At 27.0% G+C, this 15334-nt stretch overlaps 1 protein-coding gene across 1 annotated transcript in view; it reads left to right on the plus strand.

Moving 5' to 3' along the window:
* The window catches only part of LOC107449204 (vacuolar protein sorting 4), a gene marked incomplete at its 5' end in the record, with an annotated part of 113844 nt that overhangs the window by 96449 nt on the left and 2061 nt on the right, over positions 1-15334 (plus strand). The window contains 5 exon segments of the mRNA XM_071179626.1: positions 517-598; positions 3353-3484; positions 5432-5519; positions 9805-9945; positions 14589-14703. Coding sequence (XP_071035727.1) covers positions 517-598; positions 3353-3484; positions 5432-5519; positions 9805-9945; positions 14589-14690 — 545 coding nt within the window. The 3' untranslated portion in view covers positions 14691-14703.

Below are 15334 nucleotides of genomic sequence, written 5' to 3' on the forward strand. Positions count from 1 at the left end.
CTTTTACTAAATTTCTTATTTTATTTATTTTTATTTTTTATACATTCCAAGGATTATTATAAAAATGCATAATTGTCATTTTTTGTTCATCGCATAATTATGGCTAAGATTATCATGCTATTTATGCATTCTAATGTTTACTATATATTTTTTTAAAAAATAAATCACTTTTTTTCCCCTTTTAAATCTAGTTTTAAATGTCCTTGAAACTTTGAATTATGAACTTGTTTTTGTTTTTAAAAGTTCAAAATCTTTTTTTTTTCTTTCTAAAAATTTGTAATACAGTTAAATGTTTTTAAGTTTATAATCTGTCTAAATGGACCTTTATAATCAAGAACCAAATTTATGGTAGAATATAATATTAGAGAGTAAAACTTTTTGAAACATGACCTCCTGTCTATTTAGTATGTTGACGTCTGAAGTAAGTCAAATTGTTTTAAAGTGTTATCGTATGCAGAACACTGTGTTATTAAATTTTTTTTAATTTCAATATTAATATTCTTCATTCCTGTTTAGGTGTTGGAACTGACAATGATGGTATTCTTGTTTTAGGAGCTACAAACATACCTTGGGTATTAGATGCTGCTATTCGTAGGAGGTATTATGACTGTTTATGTGTTAAAACAGTGTTTTCTGGAGTTCTTTCAAGTCAGTGAGAACAGAGGAAATGTTGAACTGTCAGAGAATTTAATTTTGGCTCATAAAATCTGAGGGTAGTCACAGAAAGTTAAACTTAAGAGAAAATCTGCAAAACTTCGGCATGAAATTGATGATTAATATTAGGTTTTATCACCAATCATCAACTCTTAATAATCTTAATGAAACTCTTAGAATTAGCAATAGCACTGTGTAGCTATTCATATTCAAGTTAACTTTGACATCCATTGTAGTGTAGAGAACCGATTATCGGGACCATCGCTATTCCGGATAGCTGATTTTTCCGGTTTTCTGAATCGCTATGAAAAGCAGTTTTTTTTACTGTCAAACTCAACTAAAAAAATATATATATATGTAGAATAATTTAAAAAAACTCCTTTTGATAGTGTAAGGAAGTAATAATTATTTCTAAAATGATGGTAAACAACTTTTAAAGAAGAATTCTGAAATCTTTTGAGGAAAAAAAGATTTATTTTTTTTAATGACGGGAAAATCTATTGAATTTCGTTCCGGTTTTCTGGTATTCTGATTTCAGGATAAGAGATTCTGTACTGTATTTATTTCTTTTAAATATTCCGCATAGCAATGGAATTTTTACATCATGCAGTTAAACCTCTTTATCTTGAACCTCTTTATCTCAAAAGCCTCTATATCTCAAAATTTCTAAAATTCACTACATTTACCGTCTAAAATCAATGTATTTTCCATGTTTATGTTGAATTTTTTTTTCTCAAAATCTCTGTTTCTCGAATTTCTAATAATAGAGTACAAATGTCAAAACTTTCTTTATCAGTAGAACTTGCAACAGATATAAATGTTGTGAACCCACAGGAAGTAAGGATGAACTGGTTGGGGGTGTTTCTTGGGACTATCCTTGCACTATCTCTAACTAGAAAAGAATACAATGATTATGGCAGTAAGTGAGGAGTTAATGAGTAGTGACCAGACCATCAGGGGTTAGCTTTTCAACATAGATAAGAAAGCTAAGAATAGAAATTCATTTTCACCTCAAAATTGCAGCCAATGGATCAAAGGATAATTATGAGTTTTAAAGTGAACTATAGGAAACAGTTGGTACGCAAACTTGTAGATGCCATTGATCAAAAAAGTTCTTCCAATCAGTAAAACAGTAATGCTATCAGAATTACTGTTTTGCCTGGAGAAATGTGTCTCTAAAAACTATTCAAAATAGTTTTAAAAAACTGGTTTTAGGAATAGCCGTGAAGATCATGAACAAGAGGTTGAAAGCATTAGTAAAGAAGAAGAAACTGTTGACACTGAAAATACAGTGCCAGAATGGAAATCTGGATTTAATGTTGACATTAATTTTAACGAATTTTACAAGTGGACAACTACCTGGCAACACGAGGAACATTGACAGATGCGGAAATCATAGATAATGTCAAAGGAATATCAGATGATGAGGAAGAAGCTGAAGATCATATTGATGAACCAACAAAGAATGCAATAGAGGTAGAAAAAGCTGTAGAATTCTAATAAACTATTCTTGAATCCCAGGAAAATGTTGGCTATGAGGGATTTGTGCTCTTTCTAACCTTCAGAAGAATAATCGAAACAAATAAAGTTATACGTCAAACATCAAAAATCTTCACAAAATTACTTTCAGTGTTAAATGTATGTTAAAAAAATTTTTATGTAATTGGATGTATGTGGTATTATTAATTTGAAGAAATGCCTTTATTTTTCTACTAAAAACAATTAAAGCACTTTTAACAGGGTGCATAGCGTTTTTAAAAAGTGCTTAAATGTGCTTTTTTCATTGGGTGTTTTTAAAAAGTGCTTAATTTTTCCTTTTAAAAAAGTAGATTTTTCCTTTACCATGTTGATTTTCGCTAAGAATTATGCAGAAACACACTGTTCACATTGTTCTATTCAACATTTTTACAATTAATTCAACCCCAATCTATTTCGGTGTATCCTCAGTCCGTAGCGTATGAAAACGCCATTCGATTTATATGATTCAAAAATTTTGACAGTTGTCAAAAACAATGCCAAAAGCTTTCTTTTCTTTTTTTTTTGACATGACGTTTAAAACCAGATAAAACTGTCAATTGTCAAAAACTTTCCAATCCTACCAAATAGTGATTTTGATTAATGTGCTTAAAAATATTATTTGAGTGCTTGAAAAGTACTTATTTTTTGTTGAATAATTTGGCTATGCACCCTGTTTATTAGAATTTCTTAATTAAATTAAATTTTTTTAAAGTACCTGTATAGCTCGAAACCTCTTTATCTATGATTTTTTTGCCTTTCCCGTGAGATTCGAGATAAACAGGTTTGACTGTATTTTATTTTGGTAATCTTTTGTTTCTTGCAAAATCTCAATGTTTGAAATAATAAATTTTTAAAAAAAATCTTGCTCCGCTGTTATATAACCAAAATTTAGTTCAGGATTTTGTTGCTTGAAAACCTAAAGTCATAGGGAACATTATTTTTTTCAAATAAGTGGGAACCATGTGTGTTAAAAATTAATGTGTTTTAAGAATAATTATTTGTAAATTGTAGAACTTTTGTTTACTCTTTCTTTTTATCACCAAAAAAAAAATTTTTTTTTAGTTGTAAAATTATTTATTACCTGTTTCCAAACTAGCTTGTCTTTATTTAAACTTTTTAGTTCTTAATTTCTTGTCTATGACAGGTTACATTGTTAACAGAGAATTATTTTTACATTTAGGTTTGAAAAAAGAATATATATTCCTTTGCCTGAGGAAATGGCTAGAACAGCAATCTTCAAATTAAATATTGGTGACACACCAAATGAATTGAATGAAGATGATTTTAAAACTCTTGGCAAAGAAACTGAAGGGTAGGTCATTGAAAAATTCTTTCATGCATATTTATATTTTTATTTGTGTGCAGAAATATAAAGTAAAAAATATAGAGAAAACATGAAAAATAATAAAGATTAATGAAAAGAGATGAAAAATTATGAAAATAAAATATTTTTAAAAATTGAAGAAAAATTAAAAAATTTATTTATTAAATAACCGTAAAACAAAAAAAAATGAAAGGATATCTCTTCATCAGCTCATGCGATTATATCCACTAAAAGGAGTGTTTTCTAATATTGTATCAATACAGTCAAAGCAAAATATATCAATGCATTAGTACAATTACATGTGGGTGTAATACTTAGCTAACTAAACCTGGCACCATTTTCTCTAACTACTTAAATAAAGTTAGTAACAATATTAAAGAAGTTTTTTTTTGGATTATCACTAATAATCAACCGCTTTTAGAATTTATTGAACAAAAGAAAATTAATTCGATTGCCACATTTGATATCCAGGATCTTTTCAATAGCATTCCCCTTTCTGAACTAAAAGATGTTCTTTTGAAATATTACTATGATTTTAAAAATATCATTAATTGCAATTTTGATTACTGGAAAATTCTAATTAATTTTTGTCTCTTTAATAATTATCTTTACAATGGAAAAGATATTTTTATTCAAATTAATGGAATACCACAAGGATCTAATTTTTCATCTCTCTTAGCTAACTTATTTTTACTCTCTTATGAAAAAAATTGTACTCTTAATATTAAATTTGTTTTTAGATTTATTGATGATTTAATTATCTTTAATTTTCAAGATTATGCAATTTTATTAAATACTATTTACTCCAAAGAAATAATCTTACTTCGTAATCATAAAGATAATTTTAATTTATTGAATTTGGGTATTAAAAAAAAAAAAGAAAATATCTGCTTTGTTGATTTATACAATAAAAGAGATTATTTTAATTTTAATATAAATAAACAAATTACTTGGAATCCTAATGTTTCTAAAAACACCTATTTAAATACCACTTTTAATCAAATGAATAGAATTAAAAGAATGTGTAGTAATGTTTATTTTTCAAAAAAACAAATTGACTAACTCTTTCAAAATTTGATTTGAAAAAAAAAACAATGGATACCCAACTAATGTAATTAAATTCTATATAAAATCATTAAGTTAATTGTATGTTGTTATTAATAGATTTACTCAAAACTTCTTTGTTATATTATATTTTGCCTGCAAAACCAAGTCAGGCAAATCTGTGGCTGAAAATCTATGCAAAATGGGCAAATCATGTTTCTCTCTTCTTTTTTTTAAAAAAATAAATGTTAATTTTCTAAAATCATTAAAATTGTATAATTAATAGCTAGTAATTTTTGTTAAAAATTTACATGAACAATTTTCTCCCTTGATCATTAATTCATTAGCAGCTATGGGGGCTGATGAGATAAGTGAATAATTGATGGTGGAGCCTCCTAGAATTTTTAAAAATAGTAACTTTAAGAACTTCAACTTTCAACTATTGATATATTTTTAATCAAGTATCAAATGATTGCTAATTTTATTTAAATGATATTTTTATTCTTCAGTGTAGCAGAAGAAAATTAAATTGATTTTCAAATCTGTATTTTTTAATAAAAAATATTTTTAAAAATATTTTTTTATATTGTATTTCTTTTTTCTTTTATAATATTTTTGAATAAAACATGATTACTGCAGCCAGTCAGAAAAAATTAAGCTATATATATATATATTATTAAATTTGTTCTTACAAGTCACATTCTATTCAAACTTGTGCCTTACTAGTTACATTTTGGTATATATAACTTTTCACAACTTATACAAAAAAAGGAAATGTTCTCATAATATATATACCTTGCTTTCAAAAAGCAAAATTTCTTTAACTTTGTGTATCAGCTTCTCTATTATATTTTGGTGATTCAATATTTAAGCTTTTTTTCTTAATTCAAGGTTTTCCGGTGCAGATATATCAGTTCTTGTACGGGACGCATTAATGCAGCCTGTGAGGAAAGTCCAAACAGCTACACATTTCCGAAAGGTTTCTGTTCATCTATTTTACATTCACAAAAACTGATTTTATTTTTACTTAATATCAGTAAATTGCAAAAGTTTGTGACTAAATTGAATTACACATATAAAAAAAAATGTAGTTGTGCTGCCCGAGTGAGATTACAGAAATATCTGACCAACAAATGAATCTAGATAAGTACTGTTGGCCACTGTCTTAACTCAATGTTTAAAGCCAAACAAAACATTCTCATTTGTAATAAATATATATTTTGAGGAAAAAGGGTTTATTTCATGTGGTTGCACAAACTTTTGCAGTGGCCTGATATTTGTCTTTTAATACGCCTGCTGTGCTTTGATTGTTCTGCAATATTATTTCACCTTTATCTAAATAAAAGAACTTATGTTCGAAAGTAATTTCTTTTAGTTGCAAGAATTTGGTTGGAAAATAATTTTTTTTAACAACTTGTTTTTGCTTATTTATTTCAATGGCATTATACTTTTTTATTCCTTTTGCATACTGAGAAATGATATGACAATTTCAGAAGTCAGAGCAATCTGTCATCACAGTTTTGCAAAAGGTTCATTGCTGCTATTTTATACAATGTTGCTATGCAATGTATGTTTTTGCAGAAGTGTAAGACCTTATCATTGAACCTTTTCAATTACAGATTTTGCTAACTACTTGCTCATAATAATTGACAAGTAATCATTTAGTTGATTATGAACTTTAACTTACGTAAAAATAAAAAAATATTTGAGACATAATTTAAAGATAGGGTGTGAATGTACTGAACAGCTGTATAGGTTTTTTGTTTGTTCTCTTAAGCATTTAGTATTGTAATTGTGAGTTTGATTCTAAAATAATTAAATCTTATCTAATTTAATATTTGTATTACTTCCATAGTATCTTAAATGCTATCATATATAATAAATTATATTAATAAAAATTCTATTCAATTATCTCATTATGATGTTGTGACATAAATAAAATATTAAGTAGTAGTTAAACATAAATATTAAAATTTGACGTATTTTCGTAACAAGTACTGCTTTTGGTATATAGTAAAAAAAAACTTTAAAAAAATCAATCAATAAAAAATACTGTAGTTATTATTATTTTTTTTAATGAACGTTGAAAAGGGGGGGGGGAACTTATTCTTGATTCCATCTGGAAAATTTTACTCTTGACACAAAGTCAAAAAGATTGTAAGAAGGAAGGAAAAATTATTTGAACTTACTTCGCCATTCAAATTATTTGCTTTTAAACGTCAGACCTAAGGTAGGGGGTGCCTCTTTCTACCCACGGATCAGACGTGCCAACCAAGGAAAATTATTTTTTAGTCTTGTATCAGTTATTTTTAGCTTCATTGCCAATAATTTCAGCTTCCTTGCGGCTCAACACAACAAATTCACACTGCACACAAGGAAGATAAAAGGGCCATCAAGCAGGTTTTAGGCGTGTCTGAGATTCTGAAGAAGAAAGTTTAAAAAAAAAAGTGGTAAGCTCGCTGAAAATCGGTGACATCAAATTAGAATTGTTTTGTTTGGTACAATGCTATAAATATCTTAGAGTGTACTCATTTAGCAAACAATTTTCCCACTTTTTCTTAGATTTAATAAGGGAAATAATTATTGAACATAAATAGTATCAGAAGTAATGAAAAAAATTTTTAAAAGTATCACGTACATACTCAATTTTTTATAATAAATAAAGATATTTTGACTCATAAATATTTTGAAATATGTTGATATATTTTAGATGCAGTTTAATCATTTTTCAAAGTTATGGCGAACAAAATAATGCCTCCTAGGCACTTGGTCTGTCCGGACATGTGATTCTTCCGCAAATCAATAATTTATATTCCAACAAAATTTTCTCGGAGCTCCGCTAATCTAAAATTTAATTTTTGTTACTTACGTCATCAACGAGGCATTTATTCCTCACTTCCGAGCACCCTCTTTTTTTCTAAGTTCTCATTCACGTACGATGGCAGGATTTTTTTTACGCAGATTTGTAAAAGAAAAATGCAGCTTCAACGAGAAAAATTCATTAATATAAGGCTAGAATTAATACACTACTGCGACAAACACAAAAATATAAAATTGGTAATATTAACAAAGTAATTTTGAAATTGTAAACATTTAAAAGATTGTTCGCTAGAAAAAACTTATATTTTAATGAGTAGCAATTTTGTTGAAAATTCCAATTTGTAACAGAATTATTATTTAATCAATGTGATACATTTGCCCTCTTTTTTATTTGTCTATAATTAGATTGAATTCATTTTTAATCAGGGTTTGTTGATTTAAATCAGCTTGATTTAAATCACGATTTAAATCATGTATTAAATCAAATGATTTTTTTTTTTAAATCATTGATTAAAATCAATTATTTCTTTTTAAATATATATATTGATTTTAAAAGTTAAAAATCAGTGGTTTAAATTATTGATACTTCTATTATTTTGTTTTCTTAGTTTTAAAATTTATTTTAAATAAATTGCTGCATTAATTAATTTTAGTTAACGAAATTACTTTCGTTCTTGGTGTTTGTTAAATCCCAGCACATTTGAAATTACATTTTTAAAAATGTTTTGATTCTTGAGATTGAAAGTACAGATTTAAGTTATCATTTAATGCTGTCTTAATATAGACTTGCATAGCTGTAGAAAGTAATTAATAAGCATGATTTTTTTTTTCAAAAAATAATGCAAATAATGTTAATTAAAATTCCACCTTTTGAATGAAAAAGCGTGGAATTAAAATCTACATTATATTTTATTGGTGGAAAATGTATATTTCTGAATTCTGATATTCTATCCATATATTAAAAAGAAATTACCCTAATATGCCAAAAGTAGAAAAAGAAAAAAAAAAAAGGCTAATGAATTCAGATATTTTTCTCCTGATATAGTGTCATTCTTCTCTTCAAAGTCTATTTGAAGCAGTAGGGTTATAATATGTTTACAGTATCTTTGACATTATCTGATTTTCTATAAAGAAATTTTGTGAAAAAAAATTCCAATGAGTACATAGAATTTTTAAAAAAAAATTTTTAGCTTAACTTATCTATTTTGATATAGAATTAAAAATAATTATTTTTTGATGAATGTCTACATTTATAAACACAATCTGTTATATTTTGTCATTTTAAAAATCAAGGAAAAAAGAGAAGAAATCACAATTTTAAATTAAAATTATGGTTTACTAATTGAAACTTTGTTTTAATAGTTAGCGGTGCCTTCACAAATTCAACTTTAGGAAAAACGGTAGAATAATTTGACAAAATAATTTTTTCTTAAAATTTTATTTTTGTGTCTAGTAAGAAAACGATAAATCCATATTTTTACCATATTTGTGTTGATTTTTTGATCTGATTTTTAATTTTCACAAATTATGTCTGAATTTTCACAAAATAGGTATACCTCTCAGAAAAACCTAGACAGACCCCTGAAGAATTCTTTAAATTTTCTATTTCATCTACTCTTTAAATTTCAATTATGCATTTATTTCAGAATGGTTGCTATGCATTCAAAGCTATGTATTATAATGAAAAATTATTTTAGTAAGTTAGAGCTTCTAAAATATTGTTATAATATAGTTTTAATATTAATTTAATTTTGATTAAACATAATCATAAATGAAAGTTCTTACAGTGTATTTGAATAAAAATCAAAAAAATCTGATTTAAATCAAAAAAATCCGATTTAAATAAAAAAAAATCTGACTTTTTTGATTTTTTTTAAAAAAATCACGAACCCTGTTTTTAATATGATATTACAGCATGGAAATCTTGAATCATGTATTTCAATAATCACTTTTCAACACACAATAAATTCGTGTTTCAATCTTATTATTAGATAATATAAGAAAAAATTTAATTTTCTCTTTTAATTTTTTGGATCTTACTTTTGTGCATAAAAATTACAGTCTTTTAAAAATCTTCTATGTACAAGAGAAGAGAAAAAATTTAATATACTAGAAAAGAAAACTGCACATTGAGAAAAAAATTTCAGATAATTTTTTCTTCACGTATCTGTCAGCCCATTGCCTCATTTTCAGAAGATAAAGAAAAATTTTTTAACTGGTTTGAGTATCATCAGATAAATATCTAAATGGTTGCAGAATCATTTCTAGTTTCAGTGTCACTTGTAAAAAAAATTCTCATTCCGGATCCTTATCGTTTCTTGAAATTCAATCCTTGTATTCAGATTTAACAAGCATTTTTATGTTCCCAGAGTTCTCTGTTGTGTACAGGTCCTACTGTATTTTATTGTGATAGATTTGTTACTAATTGTTTTTCTTCTTCAAAGGTAAGAGGTTACTCTCGAACTGACCCAACTGTAGAAGTCGATGACCTCCTAGAACCCTGCTCCCCAGGTGCACGTGGAGCAATAGAAATGTCTTGGGTTGAAGTGCCTGGTGATAAATTAAAAGAACCTAAAATTACAATGGTAATAGAGTTTTTTATTATTTTAAATTATTTTACTATAATTTTTGTTTTATTTCTATATTATAGCACAAGCAACTAAATTTTAATTTATGGAGATCAAGTATTTTGTTTTTAAAAAATTATCAAAAAATTATTTAAAAAAAGTACTGAAAAAATATGCAACCATAGCAACTTCATGACTGCTTTACCAAACAACTAGTATTAAATCAGGTTTTGGTTGATATGAATTCTTATAAAGTTCTTAATTATATTTTTAAAAAAAGGACTGTACATTTTCCTTATTTTTCGTATAAAATCTTAAAATATTTTTTACTATCCATCTAAAGAGTCTTTCTGCTTGTTGTTGTAGTTAAAATATTGAATTTAATAGTTTGCAATAATTACCTCTACTTTTTTTTCATTTTAAGTGTGAACCCCATTTATAAATATTTTTTGATTGCATTGTACTTTCTTAATAGCAGTAAAAATAAATTTACAGTAAAAAATAAGTTTATCAATATTATAAGAAGGTTCTAAGATATACTTTTATCTTTTTAAATATAATAGAGAACCAATTATACTTGATGCTCGGGATCAACACTATCCCGATGTCTAAATTTCACAGTTTTCTGGATCGGCCAAAAAAAGTGTAATTAATCCATGTTTTATCAAAGTGAAATTACAATGAAAAAGAGTAACACATTTTGAAAAAAGAAAAGGTATCCTAAATTTAAAAGAAAATGGAAGAAAACTAACATTTAAAAGAATAAAAACCTTTACAAGTTTAGACAAGTAAAACAAGTTTGAAAAATGCAAAATTCACTTCTTTATTTTTGTAGATTAATTAAAATCACCAAATTAACTGATATAAAACAAATTCAATGACTAAAAATACAACATATTTCAAACCTAATTATAAGGAGAAAGGAAAACTTTTTAATCTAAATAAAAGCAACACTTGAAAATTACCAAATGGAAGCGATAGTAAAAAAGGCAAACATAAATATTAAATCCCCAGACAAGGCAGTATATTATAAGATCAACTAAATTTTAAAAAAGAACTTAATCTTAAAATTTATGAACAAAAAGAACTAATTTTTTGTGAACAGTGAAAAAAAAAAACTCAAAAATTAGTGGAATCAGAAATGTATCACTTTTAAAAGAAGAAGGCTGCAATCTGCTTCATAAAATTATCTTCTGCTATTACTAATAAATAATTGCACGCTTAGATTAATAAACAATCTCCTTTTATTTTTTTTTATAAAAGCAAACACAGATGTGATTTCACATCAATAAAAACAATTTGTCATAATAAATCAAGAATAACAAAAACTGAGTAACTGAAGTAGATTTTTGAAAAATAATCTAATTTGTCAATACTCTTGAGGCAAAAGGTTCAAGCTCCTTAACTCGGACATCCAATTGACAACACTCAGAAACAATGAAGAATAATAGCAGAATCTTGAAGATGGGTGGTTCGGATGATTGATTTTTTTTTTTTTTTTAAATCCCCTGTTACAAAAGAGCACGTTATGAAAAACGGACAAGTGAAATCCAACAATCTGATCAGCAGTCGAATTCTCTGACAATGACAAGTCCCGGTTTTGGGGTAAAATTGCGTTTTTCCCTAATAATTCACTGACATTTTTTATTGTATCTTGTTTTCCCTGACAATTCCCGGGAATTTGTCATTTTACTTTCGGACAATACTGTTGTCCAATTTTCATTCCCAATTCTAAATTTTACAGGATCTGAATTTAGAAAAAGATTCATACGTATTTATATAAAAAGAAATAAGTTTATTTCTTTTTTTTAAACGTCATGTTTCTTATTAGAAGTGGCGAAACTTTGTCGCATTTTTAATTGTATAAAACTGTTGTTCCAATAATATGAATTGACAAATAAATGAATTGATATATTAATAGACTGATAAATAAATCAAGTATATTTAATGAATCTCATTTTACTACAATTATGTTTCTCCCTACCCCCTACATTTATTTTTCCTCTTTTCTATGTACATTTCATACAATTTCTACATTTGTTTTAATTTATGACAAAATGCACTTCCCTATGCTTGTTTTGCAATCATTATATTTCTCTATGCTAAAAAAAAAAATTTTTTTCCAAATCTAAAATAATTCATATTTTTTATAATATTCATATTTTTTATATATCTCAAGAAATTTCACTATTCATTTAAACCTACCATCCGTTGTACCAAATTTTTTTTCTTCCTATTTTATTGAAATCACTTTTAGTTCAGTTTCTATTTTTTAAAGAAATATTATTAAAAAAAAGCATTGCTCTTACCATAAATTTAATCGTCATCAAATGATTTGATTTATTCCTTTTGCACCTACTCAATTCAATCTCGTATAAATAATACATAAATAAATGTTAGTTATATTATACAAAAAATACAGTAGGGAACCGATTACCTGGAACGATCGGGACCATCACTATTCCGGATAAAAGATTTTTCCGGTGTTTCTGAATCGCTACAAAAAGCCGTTTTTTTATTGTTAAACCCAACAAAAAAAATTTTTTTTGGAAATAATCTTGAAAAGAAGAAAAACAATGAAGGAATACACTAATGATTATTTCCAAAATGATAGTAAGGTAAACATCTTTCAAAAAAGAAAGAAAAATCCTAAACTCTTATGAGGAAAAAAACATTTTTTTAAAAATGGCGGGAAAATGTATCGAATTTCGTTCCGGTTTTTTGGTTTTCTGATTCCCGGATAACGGGTTCTGTGCTGTATTTTAATAAATTCATAACAAATTAGTGATTTTTAAGCTCTGAAATATGACTTAGAAACTCATTAATGCATTCTGATAAATATTTACAAATGCATTCTTATAAATATATACAAAATATAAAAAAGGTATTTAATAGCAGTCATTTGAAAAAAATTTCCACTTTTCTTTACATTGTTTTAAAAAGTTAGCAATTTTAGACAAAGTGTATAAAAAGGGTTAATTCTTTATAACATTTCTTCAAATCTTAAAATTAAATTAATCTATTTTTTTATTTTTAGGTTCTTAAATTAATGATTTTTTTCATTATTTTAAGCAAGCACTGTGACACTTATTTGCATATCATTTTATTTTGTTCCAGATGGACATGAAAAAATCACTGTTGCAGGCTAAACCTACAGTAAATGAGGCCGATCTNGATAAAACATCGATTAACGACACTTTTTTGTCGATCCAGGAAACCGGGAAATTAAGACATCCGGGATAGCGATGGTCCCGAGCATCCCGGATAATTGGTTCTTTATTGTACAGACATTAGTATTTTTATACATTAGTATTGAATTGGTTTTTTAAAATAAAATAGTTATTCAATTTGTTTATTTTTTAAAAGTTTTTGTGCATTTTTATTACAGTGTCAAGGGTTTTTGAATAATGTTTTATTAAGGAAATGGTATTTATTTAAAGAGTATCTACCTAATATAGTTTTGTGTTGCTAAATCTGTGTTTAATTATTTTATTTCCATTTAATATTTTTAAACAATTATTGCTCTATTAGTGTGTAAAATTTCTTGCATTCTTATATTTAATAAATTTTTTACTTAAAATTCCTTAGAAGTGCCAAATGTTGCATACCATGCACCTTTTTTTACCCCTCCTGAATTCTTGTTAGGGAAACTCCTGAATGTTAATTTTGCTAGGTCGGCACGTCTGAACTTAGTACAGTTGCTATTCTTTTAAAGAAATATTATAAAACAAACATGTGAGACCTGGACAATGACCCGTGGAGATGAAAATATGATAACTAGATTTGAGAGAAAAATACTGCGAAGCATTTTTGGTGGAATAAGTAAAAACGGTCCCTGGTTTAGAAGATCAAACACTGAACTTTACAAAGCATATAAAGAACGTGATGTCATTAAATTTGTCAAAATTCATAGGATTAAATGGGCAGGCCACATTATGAGAATGGAGCATAGCAGGACAACCAAAAAAGTTTTTAGTGCCAGACCAACAGGTACTAGAAAAAGAAAGGACGACCAAACCTAAGATTTTTAGACTGCCTTGAAATGGACCTACAAGTTTTAAGGATTATAAACTGGAGAACCTTGGCTAAGGGAAGAATGTATTGGCATAGGTTTGTTGAGAAGGCCAAGGCCCATCCTGGACTGTCGTGCCAATGAAAAGAGAAGAATTATAAAACAAAGCATTGTTGTTACTATTAATTTAATCGTCATTAAATGATTTGATTTATTCCTTTTGCACCTACTCAATTCAATCTCATATAAATAAAACATAAATAAATGATAGTTATACTATACTAAAAGTAGTTTAATAAATTCATAACAAATTAGTGATTTTTAAGCTCTGAAATATGACTTAGAAACTCATTAATGCATTCCGATAAATATTTACAAATGCATTCTTATAAATATATACAAAATATAAAAAAGGTATCTAATAGCAGTCATTTGAAAAATTTTATCACTTATCTTTACATTGTTTTAAAAAGTTAGCAATTTTAGACCAAGTGTATAAAAAGGGTTAATTCTTTATAACATTTCTTCAAATCTTAATAAAATAAATTAATTTATTTTTTTATTTTTAGGTACTTAAATCAATGAATCTTTTCATTGTTTTAAGCAAGCACTGAGACACTCATGTACATAACATTTTATTTTGTTCCAGGCGGACATGAAAAAATCACTGTCACAGGCTAAACCTACAGTAAATGAGACCGATCTAATCAAGCTAAAACAGTTTATGGATGATTTTGGTCAAGAGGGCTAAAAAGAAAATGAGGGTAACTATCAGAATTTTATTAATTAACTGAAAAGAAGCGTGATGGCTTGGGATAGAGGTTCACCTACCTATTAGGTAAACCGTGTACGAATCCCAACGGTTTCCGGCTTGCACCGACCACAGCATATATTCTCAGTGTTAGATGGATCATAAGTTAAAAGTCCCCTTGCTGTCAGGCTAACTGTGGGAGATTTTTGTGGTTTTCTCTCCATGTAACTCAAAGCGGGTTAGTTCCATCAAAAAATCCTCCGTGAAGGTAAATTTCTCCCAATATTTTATCCAGGAGTTCCTAGGTCAACTGAATTGGGTCAGCTCTTCAGCGATGGTTACATAATTTAAAATAAAATAAAAATGTTCATCTTCAGCAGGTTAAATGGCAAGGATAGTTAAACAAATGATTTAATCCTAAAGAGATTATGATATACTAAAGAGATAAATATACAGTTAAAGATAAAACATTTGAATGGCAAAAAATTAAAAAAGAAAAATAATGATTTCCAGAGGTCTTTCTCTCCATGTATCACAAATAGAAGTTAGTTCCATCTAAAAAAATCCTCCACGGAGACAAATTTCTCCCAATATTGGATCCAGGAGTTAACTCGTTTTTTGGATTGGGTTCAAATTTACAAGAC

The sequence above is a fragment of the Parasteatoda tepidariorum genome, chromosome 4, assembly GCF_043381705.1.
Source record: "Parasteatoda tepidariorum isolate YZ-2023 chromosome 4, CAS_Ptep_4.0, whole genome shotgun sequence".
Taxonomy (NCBI): domain Eukaryota; kingdom Metazoa; phylum Arthropoda; class Arachnida; order Araneae; family Theridiidae; genus Parasteatoda; species Parasteatoda tepidariorum.